The following is a 26,027-nucleotide window of genomic DNA, read 5'->3' as shown; positions in this document are numbered from 1 at the left end:
ACTTGCGCCATTCACGTGGGCCTCGGGACCTCCATCCTTGAAAGTTGACTGCGGCCAGGCGTTTTGGCAGCAGGCAGATCGCGGACGGACGTGCTATCATCAAATGCCAATCTTGCATTACCTGTCTGATCACGACCAACCACCGCTCCCCCAGGTGACATCCATCCCCCCCCCCTCCCCCAAATCTCAGGCGACATGGCCGCCTACGTGTCCAACGGCTCCTCACCCCAAGTTTTCCAAAGTAAGAGGCTGGGAATTTGCTCTTTCAACGGCAAATCGCTCGACTTGAAGTTGGCAGGTTTCACGCGACATGACGGTCAAGGAGAGTCGATACAGCTACAGCAATGGCTCCCAACACCGTAGCAGTAAGGCAGACATACATAGTAGTCCAGAGGTGGTGCAGCTGCCGTCAGGTGCGTCACAATGGCCTGCCGTTCACGAGGGGTTGACGTGCGCCTCAAACCCGCCATGTCACAACGGGACTGGCTATTGCCCCTCTCGGGTCCGATCTAGCCTTTTCGGAATAAAGGCGCAAAACATCAATGACGTTCGTACGGGTCCATAAAACTGTGGGAGTTCAGTAGTCTCTGAGAAATCCGGTTCGACATATGCCCTCTTCATTCATTTGCGTCTGGCGAATACGTCTCTTGCCCATGGCTTGACGCACCAGCAGGGCTCGCCTCCGGTTCACATACATTGGCTTCCTCGGCCGAACGAAATCATGTGTTTGCTCGGTCCCTCTTTGCTCGGGTCCCCCGGAGTACTTCTTCCGCAAGGCTAGGTAGGTTGTCCTTGGTCTCGCCGTCTGATGCAGGACTCTGGCTGCGCTTCCGTCACGGACCTCGATCTGATGGACGAAAGGGGCCGCGGACCCTCGCCGCGTCGAAATCATCCGGCAAAACTACTCATCTCTCCGTGGAACGGTGCACAGCATATCGCAGCGGACACCCACCGGACACAGCATTCAAGCACTGTTTCCCACAGTGCTGATTCCTGACCCCCAGGTGTTGGCGAGACTCGTGTGAGTTCCAGCCTTGTCCATCCCACTCTGGCGATTCATACTGACCCCCCATCTCCATCAGCGCAGATTCGGCTGCAGCTCACTCGGTTGCATCGGCATGTCGAAGCCCGCCTTGTCAAAGAAACTCATCCACGCAAACAGGGCGCCACCAGCAATCAACCACACCGCCGTCACGATTCCGGCACCTACCTTATCCGCCAAGGTAACCGACTTTGGTGTGAGGAACACATCATCCTTCCCGCCGGCGTTCGGATTGCCCTTGGATGTACCACCCGTTGAATTGGTGACAGGCGCCGTCACATCTTCTATAAGCAAACTGGAAACAGCAGCCAAAACATCCATCTCCTCTCCCGCACCAGTAGTTCTGTCGACACTGGGATCTACAAATCTTCCGAGACCCCAGTAGAATCCGCACTGGTGACCGCTGGTTCCGCCAGTGCACTGCTTCACGGCTGCTTGGGCAGATGACTTTAGTATCGGCATGATGTTATCCTTGGTATAGGGCGCGATTTGTGTCACGACGGCTAGCCAGCGGTGAACGTAACCTTTATATGATAGCATATCGGGCGTGCATGTTCCTTTGCCGGTTTTCCCTTCGCAGGGCAATTCGTATGCGATGCCGTTGGGGAAGAAGGTTTTGAGGAGGGGGCCCAGGAGGTTGTCGAGGCGGGTTTTCCACTTGGTGTCCGCGTTTGTCTTGGAATCATTAGCAGGGGCTACAAACCGAAACGGTGGAAATACTTCGGAAGTGGAGCAGGGGTGGGTATGGAAGCGCACATACATAGTTGTACATAAAGGCAGCGCCTTGAGCGAGGATGGCAGCGTTGTACGAGTACTGAGGTTTGACAACATTGCTACAGTTCTCCTTGACGTTTGCACCGTCGTAGACAGCCCAGGTTTGGTGATCAATGAACTGGACGCCCCAGAGCCAGTCCCATGCCTTTTCGGCCCGCACAGCGTAGGAGTCGTTTTGGGTATACCGGGCGAGCCTGGCCCCCATATTGAAGAAGACTCCATTAGATATGGCTGTTCATCACGACTTAGCAATCTCCCGCCAAAAGAGTGGATCGATGGATGAGGGGAAAGAACGAGCGACTCTGCGGGGGCAATGAATGACACATACTGTTCTTGTAGTCGTATCCTTGGTTCGTAGGGGGAATCTGCCACCGCAAACCACCATTGCACGTCCCGTCATATCGATCCGGATTCGCCTGCGTATTCCAAACAGCTTGCGCAAGAGCCAACCATTGGGGCTTGTCGGCGGGTGGATCGGGAAACTTGTTCTCTGCGGCTAGCAAAGCAGAAAGACCCCAGAAGCCTTGGTCGTCGTTGCCGAGGGAAAGGGTTTGGTTCCGCGGCATGTAGTCTTGATCCTCGCCGACTTGATGCAACATGCCTTGCATGACTATGTCGTTGTAGGTACTGTCGCCCGTGAACTTCCAGTAATCGATGAGTGTTCCCATAAGAGCACCAGCTTGCCACCAGTAGTAGGGGCCGAGGCCCGAGGCTGGGGGCCCGGGGAGTAGACCAGGAGTTTGGCCGTACTCGTTGCCGTGGTACAGAAGCATAAGGTCGTGGGCTACTGTTTTGGCAGTCTGAATGATATCATCTGCACCACGCTTGTTACTTTGACTTGCATCTTTTGATGGGCGAGGATCTTTGTTCGGAATACGCATGTACCTCTGTTATCCAGTTTGAGCTGGGCCTCGGCAAGACAACCAAGGACACAGCTAGCAATAGCGAGCCGTCTAGGTAATGATGATGTGAACATTTTCATGGCAGAGTCCTAGCCAACGTTGGCTGGTGGGAATTGCCGAACAGCGGGTCGCAAAATCGCAATCGCAGTCGCAGTCGCAGACAAAATCTCTCGGAAAATCGCAAATGCTAGCGAAGTGACAGAATAAGCCTTTTCAACGAAACACCGCCAACGGCTGGAAATGCTTGACGAGTCGACTGATTAATATGCCAACTATCAATATCGAGTCTTGGCAGAGGCAAGAACATCTAACCAAAAGCGGGGGGTGTGGCTGGGGTAGGTCAGTATTCCTATTGTTGATTGATGACGATTGCGGTAAAAACGCCTCGAGCTCGTATACAGCTGGTTGAATGTCCCGGCCGATGCCAACTCGACGGACGTGTCGTCTCCTGCAGAGCTCCGAGCTACTGACGGAAGCGAAGGAAAAGGTTTGAATCGTGGGCATTTGTGCTCGTAGAAAACAATCGCATCGGCCATAGTTTGGAACCTGTCGACATGACGGGCGAGTAAATTATTTCCCCATCCGTTGCTGGCATGGGGGTGCCGCAACACTTGTCTGCTGATGGTGTGCAGCATTCCGAGGACGAAGTGGGTACGAGAAAAAACAGAGTTTCATGAGCGGATCGAGGTGGAATCCCACGGACCCAGGATGGCCTTTGATCCCGTCGATACATGGTGAGAGGCTCGGCATGTTGAGCAGCCGTCTTTGTCCCGTCCGTCTCCTCCTGGCCCAGGTGAAGATTCCAAGGAATGTCAGGAGAGGGACATGAAAAGGGTAGATGGAATCGCGTTGACGAGGCAGAGACGGCTGGCTTCCCTTCCAAGTGCCGACAGGTTGGATTCGTTAGATTCTGCACAATAACCGTTGTGATATTGTCCCATTCGCATAGAAGCCACGCCAAGACCCTCCTCTCAATGCCGCCCTGTCTCAAATATAGTTGGTTCCCCACGCACGATTCTTCCCTGTCATCTTGCAATGACCATCTTGACCGGTTTTGGATCGCTCTGGGGGGGCTGGGGGGCGCGAATGGCAGGACGCTAGGGGACACGTGGCGCCAAGAGTCTGCAGCCTTTGTGGTCCGTTTCTAGTCATCGATTGTTGTGGTGGTTCAGTTTGGGTTGTTGTTTGAGAAAGTCTCGTGACGAGCAAAGCAAGCCCAGAAGCCGTTAGGTTCTTTTTGACGTGGGGACCCAGGCGAGAAGTCATCGGACCCTGGATACATACAGTAGGATCGCTTGCTGGCGAAGTTGATTGGTTGGGGTGGGGGTGGGTGTACATGTAGTACTACGTATCAGCGTTTCCGAGGCAGCCGAAGGTCGGAAAATATCAAAGAAGCCTTTGCATAGCACTCCCTACAATTACTCCGTATGTACGGAGTACGCAGCAGCAACAAGTCATGCAATCGGGGAAGTCTGGGAGCCAAGTCGTGCAAACCTCGGCCTGGAACCGCGCATTGAATTTGGCTACATCCTTTGGCTACTTCCGTCGCCGCCCAGGGGCCCGTCGCCGGTTCTTTTTCATGGAAAGGATCACAAAGGCAAGTCGGGTCTGGTATTTCCCCGACTTGGCGATTAGCGGATCACCAGCGGTGGAGATCTGCCAAACCCAAACTTACCGGCCAACCGGATGGGGAAAGCTTGCGTCTTGACCCCCAGACTCGATTCGAGCCTCTTCTCGCACAGCTATCGGGCCGCCCTCGGAGCGACAATGGAGCGACAATGTACCTGCATACATACCCATCGGATACAGACGACCACGCAACACAGCGCTGGGGCATCCAAGTGCGTGCGAGGCACAGTGTGGACCGTCAAACCACAACAACGTCCATCTATTACATGCTTCATTCTCATCATATGTATATGACTGCATCACGTTATGCTGTACGGGGAGTGCGTGACTTTCCAGCTAAACCCCGTCTTTCTGTCCATAAAGAATCTCAAGATTATGTACGTTGTAATCTAGTGCAATTTCTCCAAACCAATGTGCTAGTCAGGCTGCTGCGATTAGCATTTCCGCAGAATAGCGTCTAGTGCGATATGATGGTATTTCCTGCGTGAAAAACCGAAACAAAGAGAAAGAGAGAAAGAGCTGCAAAAAGAAGAAAAGAAAAAAAGTCGCAAAAAACCCAGAGGCCCAGCAGTGTCATCTTCGTTTTGCATCCCAGTTACCAGTCGATCAAAGCTCGGTAGCCGGAAACCTGCCCAGGGCTAACAAGAAGAATTGATCAGACGGAAATATAAGCCCCCAAACTCGTCAGATTGATATAGAGCTGTCTGTGATGCAAAGCTGCATCCACCAGGGAGCGCTGTCCACAAGCCGCTGGCCATGCGCCCGGCTCGCCACGCCCTCATTTACGCCGCATCCGAAAATAAAAGACAATGCAACGCTTGGATTGATGAAGAATCGCCTAACCCTTGTCTCACCCGGCCCAATTTGGTAGCTGCTGGCCCAGATCTTGTCATCTTGCTTCAGATCCGCCATTTATCACCCACTCCTTCTCGCTGTCACTCCAGTAATGTCTTATTCGGGTTAGCATGCGGTGGAAAAAAAAAAAAAAACAGCCGAAAATGGAAGAAAAGAAAGGGGGGGAGGCGGAAAAGAATAAGGAAAGAAAACTCACCCCTCGTGCTCAAGCTTGGTGAGACACGCCTCCCCATACTCCTGGGCCAAGATTTTGTTGACGTTCCACGGAGCAAACGTCCTCGTGCCCTCAAACGTCGTCGCCTGCAACGGCCAAATGTCGTTTTCGGCGTACCTGTGATGGTTCTTGCAGCTCCACTCCCCCGGCCTCTGCGGGTCTCGCTGCCGCAGCGCCGTGATGTCGATGAACATGCCGTTGTCCATGTCGATCCACCGCCCGTCAATCATGTTGGCTAGGTATTTCCCCGCATCGGGGGCTTTGAAGTGCGGGTTGACGTCCAGGAGATATTTCTTTGCGACCCTCTCGCCGCTGGCGGTTGTGTACCAGTACGCATGCTCCGTCTGGTTGAGATGGACGCCCAGCCATTCCAGGGTGGCGTCGGTCATCTGGACGTCGACGTCAAAGTCCCACGGCATGACGCGGCCGTTCCACCACCAGCCGAGCAGGCTGCCGTGGGCGAGCCAAGAGGTCTGCTCGTACTTTTCCATCATGACCAGAAAGCTGCGGGTGAGATGGTGGAGGACGACACGGTGGTCTCCGTAGCTGATGACCTGCTTGAAGAACCGGGAGTCGTAGTGGACCAGAGACATGGTGCTGCCGGCCTCGGAAAAGTATTTCTGGGGCGTGTCCTCGGGCACGGCGAGTTTGCCGGCCGCGGCGGAGCTTGTGACTGGTCTCAACCGGCGCAGCGGGAGCGAGAGGGCATCCAGGGGCCTCTGCTGCGCGATGGCCCCAGCCGCCGTCCGCAGCAGGATGAGCTCTAAAAGGGCGGCAGTCAGAGGTGCAAGAAGCTTCATATCAGGGCCTTTTACTGGGGACGCCGTTTTCATTCTATGGCGAGATGCGGCCGGTGTTGGGTGGGGGTGCTGGCAGACAGGCAGGACGGACTACCAAGCACGGTTCCAGTTCCTCCCAACAGTTGGGGCCGTGATGTCGCAGGCGGGTTTCGGTTTCTGTTCTTGTTGTTGTTCTTTTTTTTTCTCCCCTGAAGACGGCTGGACCGGGAGGCGCAGATGACGTCGAAGCTGCTTTATCCACCGACAGAGGTTAAACCAGACACAACCAAAGGCGACGCCGCTAGTTATATCCAAGAGGGCCGGCGAGTCGTCGTCATCCTCCCTCGCGACGGAACCACTCGTCGGCGCACCATCCATGGGGGAAAGCCACCCAGGCTAAGCCGGTACGGGCTTTTGCAGGTTTATCTCCTGGGGCAAGCAGCCGTCGCAGCCGATAACCCATTTGGGACGACGGAGCTTCCTGAGCGAGCCAGACGGTGGATGGACGGATCGAACTGGACACATAATCCGCCCAGCCCTTGGATCCGCAGCCCGCCCATAGCACATAAGGTGGAGTCGACAAGCTCTCTTGCGTCGTGTGCATCCTGTGCGTCGTGACCTCTTTCCGTCTGCTAGCGCCAGGCCCTGCCCAAAGGCCGCGCGTACAGGAGAAACAACCACCGGCTGGCAGAGCCTTTAGCCTCGAGCTTCCCTCCTCGCCGCCACCGTTGGCGCCGTGGTTTCCCAAAGGAGCAAGCGCTGCTCCACCGAGCCCCCGCTCCGGCAACGTTGTCCCGACTCGGCGGTCGTCGGCGCCCACCTCTTGTCGGATAAGTAGGTATGTAGACGCGTTGCCCTACTAGTAAGCCATGAGAAAGCCCGCTCCCCTCGCATCCTTGCATTCCGCTGCGATGCCCCTTCAATCGCCGAGATTTGCCCCACGTCCAGCCAAGCTTGCCTTTGTCACGTCCCTCAACACGGCTGCCGCTCAGCCCGTCTCCAAGCCAAACCCGCCGGTCTGTCGTCTCGGCCGCGCGTGCAAATATCCAGACACGCCGTCTCCTCTTCAAGCAGCTGACGCGGCTCGCAGCTGCCTCTTGTTTCGGATGCGCCCTGGTCCTGGAACATCGGCACCGGACTCACCTAGCTCATCGGCCTCTGCCTCGTTGGTCAAAAGTTACGCCCCTCGCCGTCAATAAAATAAGATGTGGTTTTTTTTTTTCAGTAAAGCTGGTGTCTTTTTCTTGGGAAAAGCTGTCGGAGACCTGTCAAACTCTATTCTCATGAGTCAACTTGTCTTGCGTGGCCTCCAGCATATTACTCGTCTCGACGAACGCTAGCCCTTGGTTTCATTCAGTCAAAGTGCTGATTATCTGCCACTTGCGAATCACGCTAGACTTTGCGTCTGGCGAAATGGCCGGTACATAGATCCTTGTGACCATTCAGAATCAGTTATGAAATCCCGGCTGGTCCGAGAACCACCAAACATGTCTCTATAGCTCAACGGTAGAGCATGATACTGTTAATATCATGATTGTCGAGCCATTCATTAAACCCGGCAACGTCGTCAATTGCGTCACCTTAGAGCGTGACGTCATGACCCATGCGCCGCGAAGAATGGGACATATTCCGACACAGACCCAATTCAAAGCTGTAACGCTGCTTGGGAAAAAGAAATAAAAACAAGAAAGAAAGAAAAATGCGGAAAAAGAAACAGTTTTCATACATCGTCCGATCCGGTACGCGTCTTTCAGCCAAACTTGATCCCCGAGCCGGGATGCCAGGTTGTGGAACCGCCGTCCTGCTTACTCTGCCCCGGTGGAGGGCCGCCGCCGCCAAACTTGATTCCCATCGCGGGATTCCACATGGCTGCCATGGGCATGGGGGTTCTCTGCGGTGCCACTGGCTGCGGCTGCTCAACGCCATCTCCTGCCCATGATTGGATCGACGCCTCGGCAGGGCTGGTGATGAACTGCCTGGACGCTTGCAAAGCTTGCTGTTGTGGCGGTGACGGAGCACGAGAAAGCCTCGCTGGCACGGGGTCTGCCGCAAAGTAAGACGCTTGCGCTTGCTGGCACGGTGCCTTTGTTGTCGGGCTCTGCGGCGGTGATGGCTGGTTCCTTGAGAGGCTCAGAGTAGACAAGGTTGGCATGTTGATTTCTCTTTGAGCTTGTTAGTCTCGCCAACCCAAAAAAGAAAAGGAAAAAGGAAAAAAAAGGGGAGAAAGAAAGAAAGAAAGAAAGAGAGAGAGAGAAAGAGAGAGAGAGAGAAAAGGAGGCATGACGTTGACTTACTCTTCCAACGCCCTGGCTTCCATCCGCCTCTCTGCCACCCATGCCCTGACCACATCACGAAACCCTTGCCCAACAATCTTGCTCAAGTCGTTGTAAAACTTTCTGCCCACCTCGAGGTTGTTTATTATCTCCTTGTACTTGAAATATGCGCCATCCAGCTTCTGTAGCGCCACTTCCCGTTCGTGTGATCCCCTGTCTCCGCACCTGCGTTTCTGCGCCTCAAACTCATTGTTGGCGCGTTCCACCTCCTTCAGTAGTCGGTCCTGCTCGGCGGCCTCGCCATCCAGGGCATCAAGTTCCGGCTCGTACAGTCTGTCCAGCCTCTTCTCAAAGAAATCCTCAAAGTGTGCGGGAACAATCGCGATGGATGGGTATGTCCGCTCCAGACGGGCTGCCTCCTTCAAGATGTCGGGCTTGATGTCGTCCTTGCGCGCGTTGTGGCGCAACGCCTCCATCTTCTTCCGCCTTTTGCTCTCGAGCCTCAGAATGTCGTTGTATGCGCTCCTTAGCTTTCCGACCGACTGCTTCAGGTCAGGGTTCGTGTCCCGCTGGGAACTGGTGGGCACAAAGTCCAAGAGGCCCCTGTCGGGGCCGCACAGAATATGCAGCAGTTCCTCGTTGGCGGTGTACTTTTCTCGCACCACTTCGTCGCTGCTGGCGCTGCTGGTGAAGTATTCTTCGATCCCTGCGGCGTGTCCCCAGAGTTGGCCGCCCTGGGCATCGCCTTGACTTTCGGGGCGGTTCCACCGATCAGTGCCGTACTTCCTCCTCAGCTTCTGGTCCTCGTCGTTTTCGGCGGCCAGGGCTGACTTTCCTTCGTCAAATATGGCCACGTCGGCTGCTCGCAGTTTTTCAAGGTCTGCAAACGACTTGCGGAGCCTTTCGATGGCTTCTGCTTGCCTGAGCTCTTCGGCATGCTGCACCAAGTTTGGAGGTAAACCTAGAGGCTTTTCCAGTGCCTGCAGTGATCCGGGAAGGCCGATTGAGCGCAGCAAAGAGTGAATGCTGTCGTTGAGAGTCTCCAACTCCTGGATAATGTTTTGGTTCACCATGCGGTCGCGGCGCTCTTCGTAAATTGACGTTGCGACGTGAACGGAAAACGGAACCAGCTTGGAAAACAGCGCCGGCCCGAATTCTGCTCCGTCGCCCAAGAAATCGAAAGGGCTTTCCACCTGAGGCGGCACTCGAGCCACTGCCATGTTTGCCCTCTCCAAGATTCTGAGCTCCGATTTGGGAGGAACGGGATCTGTTTGGCACTGGAGTTAGCCTGACTGACGGAAAGAGACAACCAGGGGAACGTCGGTGCGGAAAGCGGTGTACTTAGAAAGATCATGTCGTTATCCTTCTCGGCCCGCTTAAGATCCTCCTCGACCTTTCTCTTCAGCCCGTGAAGGTCGTCCACCACTGTCTTGTTCAGGTAACCGCCCTTTGTCTCCTTCAGGCCCTCCGAAGCGCAAGCAACCGCATCCGTCAACCTAGCCACCTCTTCGCCGTATCTTCTCTTTTCCAAGCAGTCGCAAGCAGCTCGATATTGCGCGGCGGCGGCAAAATGATGGTGTTTGGCGGTCATGTGATGAATCCAGGCGCTGCTAATCGCTTCGCTTTTCACGGCTGCCTCCCCAGCCAGATTGTACAAATCCGAAACCCTGGCCGCCAGCTTGGCTATGGACGCATCCTTGTACCCGTCAACCACGGCCTTTTGCCAGAAGCACTCCTGGCTCTGGGCCAGGCACAGTTGCATCAAGGACTCCAACGTCTGCTCGTCCATGTCCTCGGGCGGGTCCGACAGTCGCAACTCGGGCACCACTTCCTTCTTCATGTGGCAGAGTACGCCGGCGGCGAGGGAGAAGTTGTTGGCTGCCGATCTGATACCCTCGGCGTTGTTGCGCGGAGCATTGACCGCCAGCTGCGAATACAATGCTGCCAGGTTGTACAGCACGTTGAGAAGCTCGTACTTGATATTGTTTCGCACCATGGGCCGTTCGGTATTGTACCCAAGCGCAGGATACCACGTAAACTCGGCTCCGATCTAGGAATTCTTAGTCGCGCAATTCACCCCGAGGGGGGGGGGGGGTGTTGGTTGGTTTGCGCCGCCGAGTGAAGCGACGTCATGGGACAACGCACATCGATCGGAAACTTGCCGCTTATCCAAGCCAACTGGCCGGCGTAAGCCTGAAGCTTCTTGACCCCGCTAGGGTGCGGTTCGCGAACGTTGACGGCGTCTCGACGAAGGGCATCAATGACCTCGAGGTCCCGCTTGAACATGTCGGGGTGCTGGTCATACTTGCTATTGATGTACTGGCGGATCGTGGAGGCTAATGAGAGATGGGTTGACCGTCGAAATGGCAGCGATAGGACGCTGCCGGTGCTGGAACCAAGCTCGAGTTAGCATCCCCGTGGCTGCGAGTTGGGTCACAGCGGGGTGGTGCAGCGTGCCAAAAATAAGAAAGAGCACGGTTTCAATGATCCCGGTTGGGGCACTCACGTCGCCATCATCCGAATATCTGTCTGCTTGGCGGATTGTGCACCACAGCGGTTTGACTATGGGTTTTTGATGGTCGATGGCAAGATGGCCGAACCAAGGGCTTGAGAAGAAAAGAACAGAACCTGCCTGTGCCTGGTCTCTTGCTTGCCTCTTGCATCATTGGGGGCTCCAGTTAAGTTCCAGCTAATCCCAGGTCGAGGTGGGGCATCGTTTCCCTACTCCGCTCCTCAACAGCTACCAGCCTATGCCCTTGGTACTGTTGGCGTCAAGAGCAAGCACGAAAAGTATACCAGACATCAATGTTATGTACTGACACTTTGTGCAAATATAGTATATAAGGTGTGTACGTTAGACGCGAATGCTACCGCTGGAGCCGTGCGGACATATAGCACATGTATATAAGTCATCCCCATCTGGATTCAAAGTTCAACAGCTAATTCTCTGCGAATCTGCTCACGAAATGTACTTGCCGCTTGCCCCGTGCTGTATGTAATGTCAAGTACTCTGGAGCATGTCACGCCCCGCCCAAGTTTGGCCGCATTTCATCGCCAACGTCTCCACACAGCACCGATTGCACTTGGGATTCCCCATCCCTCATTTTTCCAAGACAAGCCAACTGCGGAGTAAACTGCCAAGTTTCAACCCTAGAGGCTAGCATTCCACTACCATCATCTTTGCCGGTCCGGCAGCGCAAAGTTTTCGACTCGATGGTGTTGGGGACCCACAGCCGGGAGCACCCGAGAGATCTGCGGTTGCCTCTTCATGTCCCACCTACCCATGGAAAGGTAGGGAAAGCTTGTTTACAGTCAATCAATGCGTGCCTTATCGCCATGGTATCAGGAGCAGAAGAAGAAAAGGGGCGTGGGGCCCTGAAATCTACATGATTGACTTCCCTACAGAGCATACGACGAGCAAAGAACGCCCTGTTTCCAAACACCTCTCAGATTCAACGTGTCGCCTATATCATCGATTGGATTGCCCTCCACCAGGACCAAATCCGCCCTCAAGCCCGGCTGGATCCTGCCGCGGTCGTTGAGCCGGAATCTCCGTGCCGCAATAGACGTCGCAGACCGCAGGGCCTCAATGGGCGCAAAGCCGCAGTGCTTGACAAACATGGCAATTTCATGATGGGCCGTCACACCAAAGGCCATCCCGCCGACTCGGCCCGTTGTGTCGGTGCCCCTGTGCGAGATTCCGTGAGTAAGACGGAGGCAGACACAAACCCCGAGCGACATGGCGGCGACGAGGAAGAGAGGGGGAGGATGCTCACATGATGACGTCGACACCTGCCTCGCGCATCATTCTCACGCTCTCGTAGGCGTATTCCACGCGACAGCTATCGCTCGACAAAGCGACGCACTTGCACAAGATGGCCCTCGCAGGGCCGGGCAGAAACCTCTGGACGCGTGGGTCATTTGCATACTCCTCCTGGTCTTTGAGGCCTTGGTTGGTCATGCTCGCGATGCCGACAAGGGTGGGGTTGCAGTGACTGTAGCCGCCGAGTCAGACTATGGTCCGATGCGGTTCGGGGAATTTTTATAAAGAAAAAAAAAAAAAAAAAAAAAAAAAAAACAAGCAAAGAGGGGGCAGCAGGTCTTGACGTACGCGTTATTCCTCTTGTAAGCCTCGATCAACGCTTGGGTGGGGGGTGAGTCGACGATGGTATGCGCCATCCCGTCTGCACCAGCGTTCAGAACCTCAATGGCGGATTCCAGCCCAAAGGCATGCGCAAAGACGGGCAGTCCGTTGTCGTGGGCTGCCCTTGCAATCATGCGCTGTAGCTCCAGGCTCGGCTTGGGAAGATCAACCTGGAGACACTTGCCGTCTTCGTGGAACAGCTTGACGTAATCCGCGTCCGACTTGCGCAACTGGACAAAGGCGTCGACGTCGTCTTGCGTCTTGAGTTTGGGCCACTTTTCCAGAGCGGCCTTGAACTGTAATTGACAAGTTAGCGCAAGGGTCCTGTTCTGATACTCGTAGCTGCTTTGCTGCGCCTCTTCATCTCTGCTTGGCCGGCGCGGATGAGGAGGGGCGGCGCAAAGGACGTTGTGGTTGTGGTCTGGGGCGAGACTCGCGCACCTCTGGGGAAGGATCATGAGACAAGAGGAGTGCAGCAGGCCATCCACCCTCGATGGTGGCTCCGTGACATGCAGACCTCAGATCTGCCGCATCTGTGTTGGTGGCAGCGACATGTCTCATTTGCGCGATAACGACGGGTTCGTTGTGCATGTCGCACACGGTTGTGACGCCAAACTGCAGCGACTGGGTTAGAGCCGCAGCCTCGTAAACATGCACATGCCCGTCAATCAAGCCTGGAAGCAGTGTGTGACCGGGCCTGTCGAGCACGACGGTTGCCTTGTCCGGCGGAGCTATCGGCCGGGAGGAAACCTTTGCGATTCTTCCGCTCTGGACAAGAACGTGGCCGCGGGGGATTTCGTCCTGGCCGTCGAAAATGCGGACGTTTGTGAACAGGATCGAGGAGGGTGAGTGCGATGGCAGCGTCGCAGTGCCGAGGCGAGAGGAAACCATGAGTCCCATGTCGGGTCAGGTCTGGGTGTCAGGCAACAAAGACACGACGGAGGAAGTGAGCAGCCAAATGAAACATGGACTTGGTCTCCATAACCTGGCAAAGGAAGTCTTGATGTGCGATATTTCACGGCGACGGTGACGGTGACGGTGTCAGTGCAGGGAAGGAGCATTTAACCCACGGATCGGGTTTCGCAAATCGAGCAAGAGTCAGGATCATGATTAATGACTGATTAATGAACGACCTGGGTTGCCTGGGGCTGGCCGCGCTGTGGTAATGTTTTGTCCACAGCAGCAGCAAGAACGAGTCGGAAACTTGACGATTCCGTCAAGTCGATTTACAGACACCGAGTTGGCCAATAAGAGACGAGGGAAGAAAAAAAAGGATGATACTCCGTACCAGGGTGGAAACTCTTGGCGCACTAGCTGATAACTTGGGTAGCAGAAAACCTTAGCAACGGACCAAGTAACTCGCCACAATGGACTTGGTGGGGTCAACTTTCTTCATCAGAAGAAGGAGAGAGTGGGTTAAGGGGGGGCTCAAGGGTGGAACAGAGATCGATCGAGGCCGGGCACGGCTGGACTGCGCCGCAGCACTATACGGCTTAATGGCGCAAGAGTCGACTCTGCAAAAGCTGGATTTCACCGCTCGGTCCAGAGACGGCCCAGCCCCAGCCTGCAGGCAGGTGTGTGATTTCCTGTTTGAGCACCAGACGGTTGGGAACAAGACAGGCGGGCACAGGTGAGAACATTACATGCACATATATGTATGTATGTATGTATGTATGTATGTATGTATATATGTTAGCAGCCGACTGGATGCAGCCGGCATGTCCTGGTGCCTGTCTGGTGCCTGTCTGGGTCCGCTTTGGCAGAGCTAATAATAAGGGGGGGGGGGGGGGAAGGGGGTGGCGCGCATTGAACCTTTTACTCGTCCAGTGCTGAGGCAGGATGTGTTTGTATATGTCTGCTGGTCTGGTCTGGTCTGGTCTGGTCTGGTCTGGTACCATGGAACTGGCTTGACTTGGGGTCTGGACTCTGGACTTCTGTCTGGCCGGTCTCACAGGTCTCGCAGTGCTTCGTATCCTGATGGCCGCTGGAAAAGCCACACTCCGCCCCGCGCCAGGGCACTAGTAGAGGCGTCAGTGCCAGCCATACCTGCGTACGTGCCTGGAACGGTCTTGCGATCTCTGATGAAACATGAGCCCGGATGGCTGCAGATGCAGATGGCCCGGGTTGATGGATGCGTGCGCTGGTGGTACGGTTCCGGCTGAGCCTGACGGGTCAAAAGGATGAAAAAGAACATTGAAGCCAGCCAGAGCCGAGCGAGTGCACGTTGCCTGGCTACGACTTCACTCCCAGGCGGCGTTGTTTGCTTCAAATCCTCCTACATGGTACACCCATGCCTCGGTTGCGCTGGCCTCTCTCTTTAGCTCGGGGGGAGGGGGGGGGGAGGGGGTGCTGCAAAGCTACCAGGCCCTCGGTACCCAGAGACACTTCGACACGTGGAATCCGCGACCTCCGTATCCGCAGCATGTCAAGGTTTGCTCTGTCCAACAAGTGTGCACTGAACTTGTCTGGTGTCTACATGCATCAACCCCGACTTGCCCGATTGCGTTGCGTGTCATGGCGTCAGCCGTTTCTTCTTTGGCCTGTCCTAAAGTAACAGGTACCTACCAAGGTAACCTTGGGAGGTTTCAATGTACTCCGTAGTCATGTTTCATCCCCACGCGGTTCTCGCCTGCCCTCCTAGTCAGCACCGCGGTCCACTGCCTAGTCACGCACGGTGCACGATGCACCCATCTGCAAGCTTCTCCCCTGTAGGGCAAGATGCTGCCTGGCCATTGCCATTGTCGGAATAATGGGCTGGGGCTGCCTGGGTGGCAAAAGCGTCTGGTCTGTCTGGTCAATCGACACGAGCGCACGGCCCCATCCACGTATCAGCGGCACCATTGCCTTCTCCCCCCCTTGCAGGGCGGCCCACTCAGCGGCTATGGTTCCTAACTCGATAGACCCGTGCCAGATATTGAACAGAGCTTTGCTGGATTGGAGATTTTTATAGTGTCTGGGTGTGATTAATGATTGCACATGATTCCAGACAGACACCGGACAGACACCGGACAGACAGACACCAGACCTTCTGTTGATTTCCGGGTGGGTCTGGTCGGATCAGACCAGACATGACTTTACAGCAGGTTCTTGCAGCGCAGCGCAATCCCACAGCGGTCTGGTCCTGCGCAGATGTCGCCAGCGCATTCTGGCATAGGTGGTCAATGTCACTTGGCCACATGCATTCTCGATGGCTGCTGTCCCAGACGATAGCACAGTCAATGCAGCTGGCCGAGTGAGAGGTTACATACATGTAATTCTCCACCAAACTACATGTCCCAGCCCAAGTCAACGAGACAGTATAGCGGTCAGCTGCTGCCACCGTCAAGTTGCTGATTATTCACCGTGACGAGAAAAGACCATCCAATCAATCAAGCGGTGCGGTCCTGGCTGGCAGCGAAAAACGGCACACGGTTAGGTTAAGGCAATGACATCATTGGCTATTCAGCGAGAATGTGTTGAAAGCCCTCCCCTCGCCCCCTCAACCCCCTATGAGACGGCTGCAAGGAATCCTGCCGCAAAACCTGCTGCAGTACTCCGTACATCCGGCACTTTTATCCTCGTGCTAGCATCGATTCTACATGAGCGAACCAGCCTGGCCTTTTTTTTTACCATTCAACCGGGCGGTCCGTGGCAACGCTACGCTACGCACAATATCTTGCATCTTTTGTAAACCCTTGCATGAACTAATGGGTGGGTGTGGTCAATACTACATGTTGAGTGCAGCAGCAGCCGGGGTGCAGGCCAACCAAGCCCGATGATCGGCCCGATGCAAGACCGGGCTGCGACGGCGCCGCTGCCCTGCTGATGAGGTTATTTTTCATGTTCTCGTGAACAAAAAAAAAAAAAAAAAAAAAAAAAAAAAAAAAAAAAAGGCTCTGCCCTGCTCTCTGCCCTGCTCTCTGCCCTGCTCTCTGCCCTGCTCTGCTCTGCTCTGCTCTGCTCTGCTTTGGCCGTGCAGGCCAAACGGGACAGGTGCATCTGGGTCATCTTCTGAAAGCAGCTGCCGAGCAAGGGGACGCGCCATTGCGGTGCACCTGCACCTGCACCCGTCTCGGCTGCCCCGGGCCTTTTTGCCGCCTGCCTGCCTGGTATGGTACATGTCTGGTAGGCTGTCTGGTCGTGGGGGGGGCCGGGGGTCGCTCGGAAATGACTTGACACCAGGACGGTTGAGGCGCTGCATGCCGCTTTGCCGTGCAGCAGCGTCGCGCCCGACGGAGCAGTTTGCTTCATGTTGCGACCAGACGGCAGCTGCGCATGCCCAACTTGCTTTTTCGAGCGCCGCCTTTTCGAGCGGGCGTCGCCGCGGCACGAGCACGAGCATGAGCACGAGCACGCCGGCTGCCCCAACCCACCGCTTCCGCGTGGCTACCCCATCGACCCTCGGCGTCAGTTGCGTCGCGCTGTGTCCGTCCACCTGCGGCGATGCGAGAGCTTCTTGCGCCAGGGGTACATATGTAGCAACAAGCGCGGCAAGCAACGGGGCAACCCGCCCCCTCCGCCCTCAGACCCTCGCGCAATCGCCAGCATCAAACGTTCCATCCATCGCAGACAACGACAACAACAACAACAACAACAACAACAAGTTGGCCCCTGTCGCCCAACCCGAATCCCGTCCGCCGCCAGGAACAGCGCGGCCTGGCCAACCCCCCCCCCCCCCCCCCCCCCCCCCGGGGAACCTCTTGATACCGCTTGCGCCGCGAAAGCCCACCCTCCTCCTCCAACACCTCCTCCATCTTCTGCCTGGGCCGCTTGTGCTCCCCTCCCCCAAACGAGGCTAGGCTATTGACCCGGATGCCAGACTGCTGCCGGGCTAAATTCCATGGCGTGCGTGCCTTGTCGTTCCCGCAACGGGACTGCTTGCAGGTCGGTGTGCACCGTAGACGGGACCCTGACCTTCGGCTTGGACGGACCCCCCCCCCCCCCCCCCCCCGCGTGGAGCCCGTGTTGATGGCGTTCCCGGCTCCGCGCTGCGTCGTCGGGCTCAGTGTGACTAGTTTAGGTAGTTGCTGCTCCCGGACGAGCTGACGGCGCCGAGTGTTGTCGACGTCGTGTGCAAGGGTGCGCACCCCGATTGCCGGGTCCCGTGGACGCTTGGCCCGCAGGAGCCGGGGCCGGGGCGACGTGCGTGGCGAGGGCAAATCGCAAGGCTTGCGTTTAGTAATAGTCAAGCTGCCAACGGTCATTCAGCCCCAACGTTATTCAAAGCCCGAAAAACTTTTCTTGGTTTTTTTCATCAGAGCTTGTACAAGCCAGAAAAGTAAAAAAGGGTTACGTGTACTTTAAAGCTTAACAAACTTTCCCATGACACGTGGAAAATCTTATGAAAAAACTAATCGTTTTCTTCACAGGTGGGAAACGCTGGACAATCCGTCATGGCACAGTAACTAAACATAATAGACAGAATTAGAATTGAAGGAGCAAATTTAAATGCCAAAAACTCAAACTACCATGCAGCAACTTCCATGTCGTCGCCCCGCTTCGCCTTGCCCGAGCCCCTGATCCGTTCCAGGCTCGCGGTTGAATGACTTGTCACGAATCGCCGTCACCACGCCGTCAGCCACAATTCTTGCCATGATTCGAGCGCTAAGCATACTTGACATCCCCCACATGAGCATGACTCCCATCATCCACGTACGCCGGAGGCGCGCCAGATGAACCTTGTGCTAAGCCAGAGGCATGGTTTTTTTCCGTAGCACCCGGGATCGCACCCGGCGCTGCAGACTGCCCGTGAGAAGCCTGCGCGGTTTCTGCTTGCTGGCGAGCATGACGGCCGACCGCGTCAGCCTCGGCCCCCTTGAGCGTCTCCAGCAACCCTTTGGCCCCGACGGGCCACGTTGACATATTCTGCGGGCCCTGGGCAGGAACCTGTCCCCGCAAGATCTGCTGCACTGCAACAGGAGCCCCGTAAAACGCTGCGTTGGCGTCCTTTCGTTCCACGACCACGGTCCCGTCGACTTGGACCCCCGCGTAAAAGCCGCGCGACTTGACGTAGGAGAAGACTGGCTTGAAGGCACTGGAGCTGAGGCTGCGACGCTTGGAGGCATCCGTCGGACCCGGTTTGAGGGTGCTTGAGCTCTGTGCCTCTGCTGTTGCGCCGGTCTGTCCAACAGCAGGGGTTGCAGACGTGGCAGCCGCTTGTTTATCAACTCCATCTCGTCCCCTCTGCACAGCCGTCCCAAAGTCAACGGCTCCTCCGACACCATATGGACCTGCCACAACTGCCAAATCGCTGCCAAGACTGACGCGGGTATTCATGAATGCCGCGAGCGCCTCCTTGCTGTTGATGACGCATACGCAGTCGTAGATGTCTAGTCCGATTTGGAATCCGCCCCCGAGGGAATGCACCTGGATGCCCGAGGGGGGACTCCACGTTCCGTCGGGCAATCGAGCAATCAGGATACCGGAGCCAGTGGCACCTGATACCTGGAAGCCAGCACGAAGCGTGGTGAAAATGGCGAGACCAACTGCCCTAGAAATGACCTTTGGGGGGATTGTGACGATTACGCGCTTCTTGGGCTTCTCCTTGGTTGGATCAACGATGCCGCCTGTTGATTCCTCGGCCTTCGGGTCTGTCGATGTTGGCGGCTGGTCGGCGTCGTCGTCGGCGTAAACGCCCTTGGCTGTCATGGTGTCAGCGGGCGAATTTTGAAATTGCGGCTTTAAACAGCCAAGGTCATGGCAGTCTTACTTACTGCAAAAGGACTTGAGGATAGAAGCAGCCTTGTCGCATTCCTTGTCAAGCGTCTCAGGCAAGAAGCTCTGACTTCCGAGCTTGTGAGCAAGACTGTTGATGGGGGCGGCAGCTCCCGCACTCAGCATGTTTTTGAAGCGACCGCCCCAGCTGGGCTTTTTCTGCCCATGTTCTGCGTCTTCATGCGGCAGCTGGGCGGAGGATAGCTGCGAAGACGGCGGTTGCGAGGACAATTGTTGGGCATCCTGGGGGGCAGTCGACACACTGGCTCCAGACTGGGCTGGAGGCGGAGCAAATACAGGATTGGCAGGATTGTACGCCGGAATAGAGTATTGCTGTTGCTGTTGCTGTTGCTGGTGCTGTTGTTGCTGTTGCTGGGAGGTAGAGGGCTTGTCTTGGGGCCGGGGCAAGTATGGGTTCTGAGACTGCAGACGCGATGAATCATGCTCTTGCGGGGGATTTGGCTGCTGTTGGCTTTGCAGAATGGAAGATTGCTGGTCGGTATGATGCTGCTGCTGTGTCGACGGTTGGGTCTGGCTGTGAGCCTGAGCTGGCGGCGGACCAGGTGGGGGTGGAGGATAGTAGCTGTTTCCGCTGAGCTCAGCCGTAGCCGTGTCTTGACGGTCGTCTGGAGCAGACATGGCGGACTCCATGGCCTATCGTGGGATGAATTTTGATGGAACGAATCGCGTGTCGATGGCAAGGTGCATGTACGGAGCAGATCATCAGCAGAGGAGGTTTTGCCAACGATCAAGGCAATATGGAGCACCGACGTGATGTCATCGGGACGAGGGGGTTGGCTGACGCAAGCGACGATGGTGATTGGTCAAGGCTGGACGTGCCCGAAATGGCATGGCAGTTGGCAGTCATTTCACTCTCCCACGTAGTTTTCATGCCTCGCCGTCATGTGAATATTTGGCCCTTTTCTTTCTTCCCTCCTCATCCATCTGATCATATTCTTCTCTACGGAGTACTCTTGTCTCGTGTTTCCGTCAACTGCAACTTCTCGGCTAAATACAGTGGTGCATTTGTTTTAGGAGTCATCGTTGCCGTCAATACGCTTGACATGTCAGAATTCTGCCCCTATCGTGAGGCAGGGAGCAGCATATTTTGATTTTGATCATCAGCCGCGAGCCGACCAAGCACCTTTGCCGATGCCGACAATTAGCTCCCGGGGCAACGCTGCCACTGGAGCGCAGCCTTGGCAAAGAGCCCATAGCGAACACCTAGCCTAGGCTGTTACGCACACTGTTAGCATTCCATGTTGACCAGTCGGCTGACCGGGGCCTCTTACATAAATGAAAGCGGCCAATTTGACCGGAGTAATGCTGCAGGCAGTGTTCATGTTGAGAGTGGCCGAGCTGGCACCGCACGGAGACCACGACGAATTGCCCGGCTGGGCCTGCAAGTCAAAGTTGCCCGAGTAAGGGCCCGGAAACGCGATGCTATAGTAGTGCATGGGCGGCAACGTCCCGCCCGTGACAGAGAACGTGTTTGTGCACTGGCCGTTGACGCCCGCCGGTATCTGGGCGGATCCAATCATTTCGGCACCGACAACGGAGAATCTAACCTCGTTTAGCTCCAGAATGGGCAAGCAAACGCCAGTCGATAGTGTAACACATACTGGAATCCCGAGTCAAACTGCAAGTTGATGGCCATCCTGCAGAACTTTTGCCAGTCACCAGGGACAGTGTTCGGTCCGGTTTTGACTCCATACTCATGAAACGTGGCCAAGAGAGAGCCGGTCGAGTCTATCTGAACAGAGGCGTCACCAGCGGCACAGCCGCTTCCAGCGAAGCTGACGCCTTGAACCGTGACGCTTTGGGGGCCATCGCTACGTCCATCAAGGGCAACGGAAGGGGCCGCTGCTGCAAAGCCAAGGAAAAGAAGGAAGGCGTTGCAAATCTGCATGTTTTGTTTGTTGAGGTGCATTAGGAAAATAGTGTGTACCTTGAACGCGAGCGAGTCGTCTCTAAAGTTCGTTCAAGTCTCGCGTCATGGACAGGAGTCCCGACCTCGATCCCGACATGGTCCACACTCGTCGTATTTATACTCGAGCGTCCACTAGGGTTTTCCATGAGGTTATTCCATTCTTCCCGATGGCCCGAGTCTATGGAGAGCCTAGACCCATGACGGCTGCGCTTGCCTCCCACCGCCAGGACTCTTCTTGAAGAAGGGCCATGCACAAGATCATGAGTATTCCGCCACAAGACTAGCAACCTGAGGTTGGATATTTGCCGCACTATATGTGGCGCTCTACTAGGGCATGATTTCTTTTGCGGGCATGATGGCTTTTTCTGATGTTGTAAGCACTAGTAGGGAATAATTTGTGCGCAATTCCTGCGAGATTCCGTCTTTTCCGGCACTAGTTATCTTTTTGCCTGAGAAAAGGCTCCAACAATTATGCATCACGGAAAGCGGAGCTTTGCCTGCGCTGTGCGAAGCGAGACGAGGCAAGCTGGAAGGCTGGGCTTCGTTTTCCCTCTTTTAAAGGCTGGGCTGTAATACATCAAGGACTGTCCCTGTGATTAGCTTAAATTTTCAATCCACCGTTGATATCTTGGTCCCTACCTGCCTAACAAGGTAGGTATTGGCGGAAAGTAGATATGAAGTTTTACTGGCCCGAAATAGCCCGTCTCTATAGTGTTTGATCAAAAAGACGTTCATTTCTTGTTATGCACTGCATCATTTAATGATGGTGCAAAAGAGCCTTTAAAAAGAAGGCGCGGCGTAAATTTTACCGCGTGGTATCGCGATGTGCCGTAGCGTTGAAATATAGTGTTGAGGTGGTTGACCGAGATATTGATAGCAAGGCAGTGAGATACTGCAGAGAGTTAATTACTAAAGCATCCAAAGAAGAGGTACAGCTAGCTACCTCTATTACAGTAGCTACATGTAGCCACTTCAGTAGTGATATATGACAGCAGCCATCTATGTCAGCAGCTATGTATCTAGCTGTTTATACGGAATCATCCGCAGCAACGGTGCAACCCTATAGAGTATCAAGTCGTACCACTTTGGAGAGTCTCAGCCAGGCTCATGTAGCTCTGGAATGCATCAATCCATCCATGCTTGTAGAGAACTGTCATCATCTCGACTTTTCAGCCATGGGCCACTTTTTTAACTCTTCTGCATGAAATATCGCCGTCACACGACATTCACTCCTCCGCAGTGTCACGACTCACGACATTCGATCCGACATGTAATGAATGCATCGAAATTATGGGCTCCCGCATACAGTGCATTCCTCCATCTTTCCGCCCAACGCTCTCAACTTTGTCAAGCAAGCAGCTTTGCCTTCCTATGGCAATTTCAGATTCCCGCGAGATTGCACCGAAGGCGTTCACGTCTGCGCAAAGAGGAATCGTACGAGCCGGCCAATCAGCCAATTGGCAGCTGTCTGCAAGCTCCAGACGCTAAAGGTACCCCGTCCAGTCAGCTTGCATTGATAGTGGCATCAAGCTTTGGTGAGGAAAGAGCCAGGCAGCTTGCCATTTTGCCTTGCCACCGAGGGGCTCGACGGCGGCGCCAAGGCGTACGCAAGCTGGTCTTCGCATTAGCTAAACGGAATTCGCTCATGGCCTGATTAATTGCCTCGACCTATCCCCGCCCTCCTTCTTATCCACCAGTCGCGGCTTTTCCAACCACCAGCCTCCTCTGTCTTGTCAACGCACCTCATCTCCCATCTCTTACTACTTATGTACACACATACATACTACTCACGATGCCGACGATCCGTGTCGGAACTGCTTCACCGGCCACCAGCCCCACAAGAAGCGCTACGCTAAACCGGCTGGCCCATCTCGCCCACCGCGCTGCCTCTGAATCAATCGACGTCTTCTTGCTTCCAGAAGCTTTCATCGGTGGCTACCCCCATGGATCGACGTTTGGGTGCGTCGTTGGCGAGAGGACAGTCCAAGGGAGGGAAGAGTTTGCAAAGTATTTTGACGGTGCCGTCGACCTGGGGGATATTGTTGGCGGGGGGGCTGGAGCTGGAGACAGGTGGGTTAAGAGAGAGCTGCCCGGGCTGGGGGATGCGAATCTTCGCGGCGACGGCACACGAGAGGAGCTGGAGAAGATTGCCAATGAAACGGGAGTCTTTATTGTGACGGGGCTGGTTGAGAAGGCTGGGGGCAGCCTCTACTGCTCCGTGGTCTATGTTTGTCCCAAGGAGGGCATGGTGGGCAAGCGCCGCAAGGTGATGCCGGTACGTGCTGCTTCCGTCCAAGGCCATCCCTGCCCGGAGTGTTTCCACCACATATTATTGCCTTTGCCGCTCGTAGATTTGCCTCGAGCACTGAATGAAAAGAAAAGAAGACGCAGGCCACTGACGCAAAGCAGACTGCCGCCGAGCGCCTCATTTGGGCTCAAGGCTCCCCGTCCACGCTCCGCGCCATATCAACCACCATCCGAGGAACGCGGGTCAACCTCGCCGCCGCAATCTGCTGGGAAAACTACATGCCCGTCGTTCGACAAGCCCTCTACTCCCAGAACATCAATCTATACCTTGCGCCCACGGCGGATGACCGCGACGCATGGCTCAGCCTCATGCGCACCATCGGCATCGAGGGCCGCTGTTTCGCCTTGACCAGCAACATGGCCGTGAAGCGCGACGGCCCAGCCGTGCAGACGAGCCCGTCACTTCCCAGAGCCCGACGTGGCTCGATAATCACAGACGAGGGCTTCCAGATTGCCCTCCCGGCGAGTCCTACCAAGCAGAAGCGCAGAAAGTCCGTCTTTGACGAGGACGGCAACGAGATTGTGCTGTGCTGCGACGCCGAAAATGGTGATGCTAAGCCCGTCAATGGCCAGAAGAAGGTCTCTGTCCTTTCGGACGCCAAGAGAGCTGGTTCTGGATGGGTGCGCCGCGGCGGATCTTGCATCGTGAATCCCTACGGTGACGTCATCGCGGGTCCGCAGTGGGAAGATGACGAGGGCATAATCTATGCGGATATTGATCTGCGGGACTGCATCCGCGGAAGACTGGACATGGATACGGCGGGAAGTTACTCGCGCAACGATTCCTTCAAGTTCAGTGTGGAGGGTTTGGATCTGGATCCGCTGCCCTATCAATATCGGGATGGTGAACAACCATGATGGGAGTGCAGAGCCATTTTTTATGCACCATGAAAGCACGAAAAAAAAAAAAGGAGCGCAAAATACTGGAGAGATTGAAAATGGGCGGACGGGTGCTTGCGACGCCCACTGTGTAATATACTTTTTTGGTTTTATCCTCCAACCTGGCACCAGGTTTTGCTGAAAGGCCTTTCGCTTGCGCTGTCACCCTGGTCAAATGATTTTGGCATCTTCGCCGATTTGGCATCGGCCCCTAACCCAGAGAAGTAACAAAGGATTGAAAGAAAAAGAATTACAGCCGCTCAATTCCATGTCCTCGCTATCTAATACAACTACAATACAAAACTAATACAAAGCTAATACAAAGCTAATACAGCGCTCATCACAAGCAAACGAATGTCCCCAATGCCCCAGCCGTCACTTCCTCTTGTCGCTAGGCTGCTGCGACCGCTGGCACGGCCTCCAACCCCTTTCGGCAGCATCGCACGCCGCCTTCTCCGCACCATCCTCCCTCATTTGCCTCTCCAACGCGGCCTGCGCCAGAATATCCCGACGAGTCAAGCCCGTCCCAGCATGACTAACGCCACCGAGCACAAACTCGCCTCCCGTCCATCCGCCTTCATCTTCCTGCTCCTCCCGGCTGCCAGCTTGCCCGGAAATCACGTACCGAGACGACTCGCCAATCGTATGGCCGCCCGACTTCCAATCTGCCGCGTCGACCTCCCGCTCAAGTTGACGGCAGAGATCCCAGAACTGACTATTGTGGGGGCCGTGGACATTATGCGCAAGCTCATGGCACAGCGTTTTGCGAATCGTCTTGTAGTCTCGGTAGCCGTCGTGGGCATCTGTTCGCAGACGCAGCTCAATGACCTCGCCTTGGTTGCGATTGAGCCCGAGGGTTCTCGACGTTCCCTCATGTGTAGTCTGGGTGTGGGACAGAGGCTCCATCTCGGTGAGGAGAGAAACGGTGAACTTGTGCTTCTTCATGGCTGCTCTGATGCCGGGGTCTTCTTTGAGCCGCATGAGGAGTGCGTAGCTTCTGTCCGGACGAGGCAAGCCTTGAAGGGGCTTGACCTGGAGAAACGTATATCTGGTGTCGTCTTGGGACAGGGTTGCGAATGCCTTCTTTTTGGGCTTCAACTTTGCTTGCTGAGCCAGGCGGGCCGCCTTGCTTCGAGCGATCTTGTCGCATATGTTTTGGACGGCTTCCACCTCTGCTGCTGGGGAACCGATCAGCGTCAGAGACTTGTTTTGCAAAGTGCTGAGCGGCATGTTGGGATCCTTGAAGGGCGTCTTGAGGAGGGGGCCTTTGGGCACGAGAATCTTTTGGTTGCACACGGGGATCCCGAGAACGTCAGCAATCTCGTCGAACAGATCAGATACCGGGGCGTCTCCGGGTAGCTCGAAGGTGTAGGTTTGTTTGCGATGGGACACGGTGAGTGGAATCCAGCCAGCTTCCGCGAAACTGGGTGGCGTCGGGAAAGAAGAGGCATCATGAATGCTGGCCATTTCGAATAACAGCGGGTAGCGCAGCAACACGCGGTGGTGAGCGTGCGGGTTGAGTGTTGCTCCGCGACAATGCTTGCGGTCTTGAAATAGGGCGGCGTGCGCGCTGGATCGTGTGATTACAAATGCGTCGGCCGCGCTC

The 26,027-nt window shown here is 55.4% G+C and overlaps 9 protein-coding genes across 9 annotated transcripts; 2 read left to right on the top strand and 7 right to left on the bottom strand.

The window, feature by feature from the left end:
- Positions 1–1,078: 1,078 nt before the first annotated feature.
- On the bottom strand, positions 1,079–2,792 carry UV8b_06012 (uncharacterized protein; the record flags this gene model as incomplete). The annotated part of the gene is made up of 4 exons (XM_043143509.1): positions 1,079–1,717; positions 1,803–2,047; positions 2,145–2,630; positions 2,702–2,792. The coding sequence occupies 4 exons, from the start codon at positions 2,790–2,792 to the stop codon at positions 1,079–1,081; spliced, it is 1,461 nt and encodes a 486-aa protein (XP_042999442.1).
- A 2,444-nt stretch (positions 2,793–5,236) lies between these two features.
- Positions 5,237–6,249, bottom strand: UV8b_06011 (uncharacterized protein; the record flags this gene model as incomplete). Its single annotated transcript, XM_043143508.1, has 2 exons — positions 5,237–5,297; positions 5,399–6,249. 2 exons carry the CDS (start codon positions 6,247–6,249, stop codon positions 5,237–5,239), a joined length of 912 nt encoding a protein of 303 aa, XP_042999441.1.
- Positions 6,250–7,106: 857 nt separating this feature from the next.
- Positions 7,107–7,342, top strand: UV8b_06010 (uncharacterized protein; the record flags this gene model as incomplete). Its single annotated transcript, XM_043143507.1, has 2 exons — positions 7,107–7,211; positions 7,286–7,342. 2 exons carry the CDS (start codon positions 7,107–7,109, stop codon positions 7,340–7,342), a joined length of 162 nt encoding a protein of 53 aa, XP_042999440.1.
- A 603-nt stretch (positions 7,343–7,945) lies between these two features.
- On the bottom strand, positions 7,946–10,985 carry UV8b_06009 (uncharacterized protein; the record flags this gene model as incomplete). Its single annotated transcript, XM_043143506.1, has 5 exons — positions 7,946–8,357; positions 8,490–9,735; positions 9,810–10,518; positions 10,614–10,857; positions 10,975–10,985. 5 exons carry the CDS (start codon positions 10,983–10,985, stop codon positions 7,946–7,948), a joined length of 2,622 nt encoding a protein of 873 aa, XP_042999439.1.
- Positions 10,986–11,867: 882 nt separating this feature from the next.
- Positions 11,868–13,512, bottom strand: UV8b_06008 (uncharacterized protein; the record flags this gene model as incomplete). The annotated part of the gene is made up of 4 exons (XM_043143505.1): positions 11,868–12,156; positions 12,245–12,463; positions 12,580–12,908; positions 13,054–13,512. The coding sequence occupies 4 exons, from the start codon at positions 13,510–13,512 to the stop codon at positions 11,868–11,870; spliced, it is 1,296 nt and encodes a 431-aa protein (XP_042999438.1).
- A 4,683-nt stretch (positions 13,513–18,195) lies between these two features.
- On the bottom strand, positions 18,196–19,956 carry UV8b_06007 (uncharacterized protein; the record flags this gene model as incomplete). Its single annotated transcript, XM_043143504.1, has 2 exons — positions 18,196–19,232; positions 19,305–19,956. The coding sequence occupies 2 exons, from the start codon at positions 19,954–19,956 to the stop codon at positions 18,196–18,198; spliced, it is 1,689 nt and encodes a 562-aa protein (XP_042999437.1).
- Positions 19,957–20,467: 511 nt separating this feature from the next.
- On the bottom strand, positions 20,468–21,214 carry UV8b_06006 (uncharacterized protein; the record flags this gene model as incomplete). Its single annotated transcript, XM_043143503.1, has 3 exons — positions 20,468–20,539; positions 20,598–20,868; positions 20,928–21,214. The coding sequence occupies 3 exons, from the start codon at positions 21,212–21,214 to the stop codon at positions 20,468–20,470; spliced, it is 630 nt and encodes a 209-aa protein (XP_042999436.1).
- Positions 21,215–23,027: 1,813 nt separating this feature from the next.
- On the top strand, positions 23,028–24,400 carry UV8b_06005 (uncharacterized protein; the record flags this gene model as incomplete). Its single annotated transcript, XM_043143502.1, has 2 exons — positions 23,028–23,510; positions 23,645–24,400. 2 exons carry the CDS (start codon positions 23,028–23,030, stop codon positions 24,398–24,400), a joined length of 1,239 nt encoding a protein of 412 aa, XP_042999435.1.
- Positions 24,401–24,796: 396 nt separating this feature from the next.
- UV8b_06004 (uncharacterized protein) lies at positions 24,797–25,888 on the bottom strand (the record flags this gene model as incomplete). The annotated part of the gene is made up of 1 exon (XM_043143501.1): positions 24,797–25,888. One exon carries the CDS (start codon positions 25,886–25,888, stop codon positions 24,797–24,799), a length of 1,092 nt encoding a protein of 363 aa, XP_042999434.1.
- Positions 25,889–26,027: the final 139 nt, after the last annotated feature.

The sequence above is a fragment of the Ustilaginoidea virens genome, chromosome 4, assembly GCF_000687475.1.
Source record: "Ustilaginoidea virens chromosome 4, complete sequence".
NCBI lineage: Eukaryota > Fungi > Ascomycota > Sordariomycetes > Hypocreales > Clavicipitaceae > Ustilaginoidea > Ustilaginoidea virens.
This window is presented reverse-complemented; position numbering and strand designations above follow the sequence as displayed.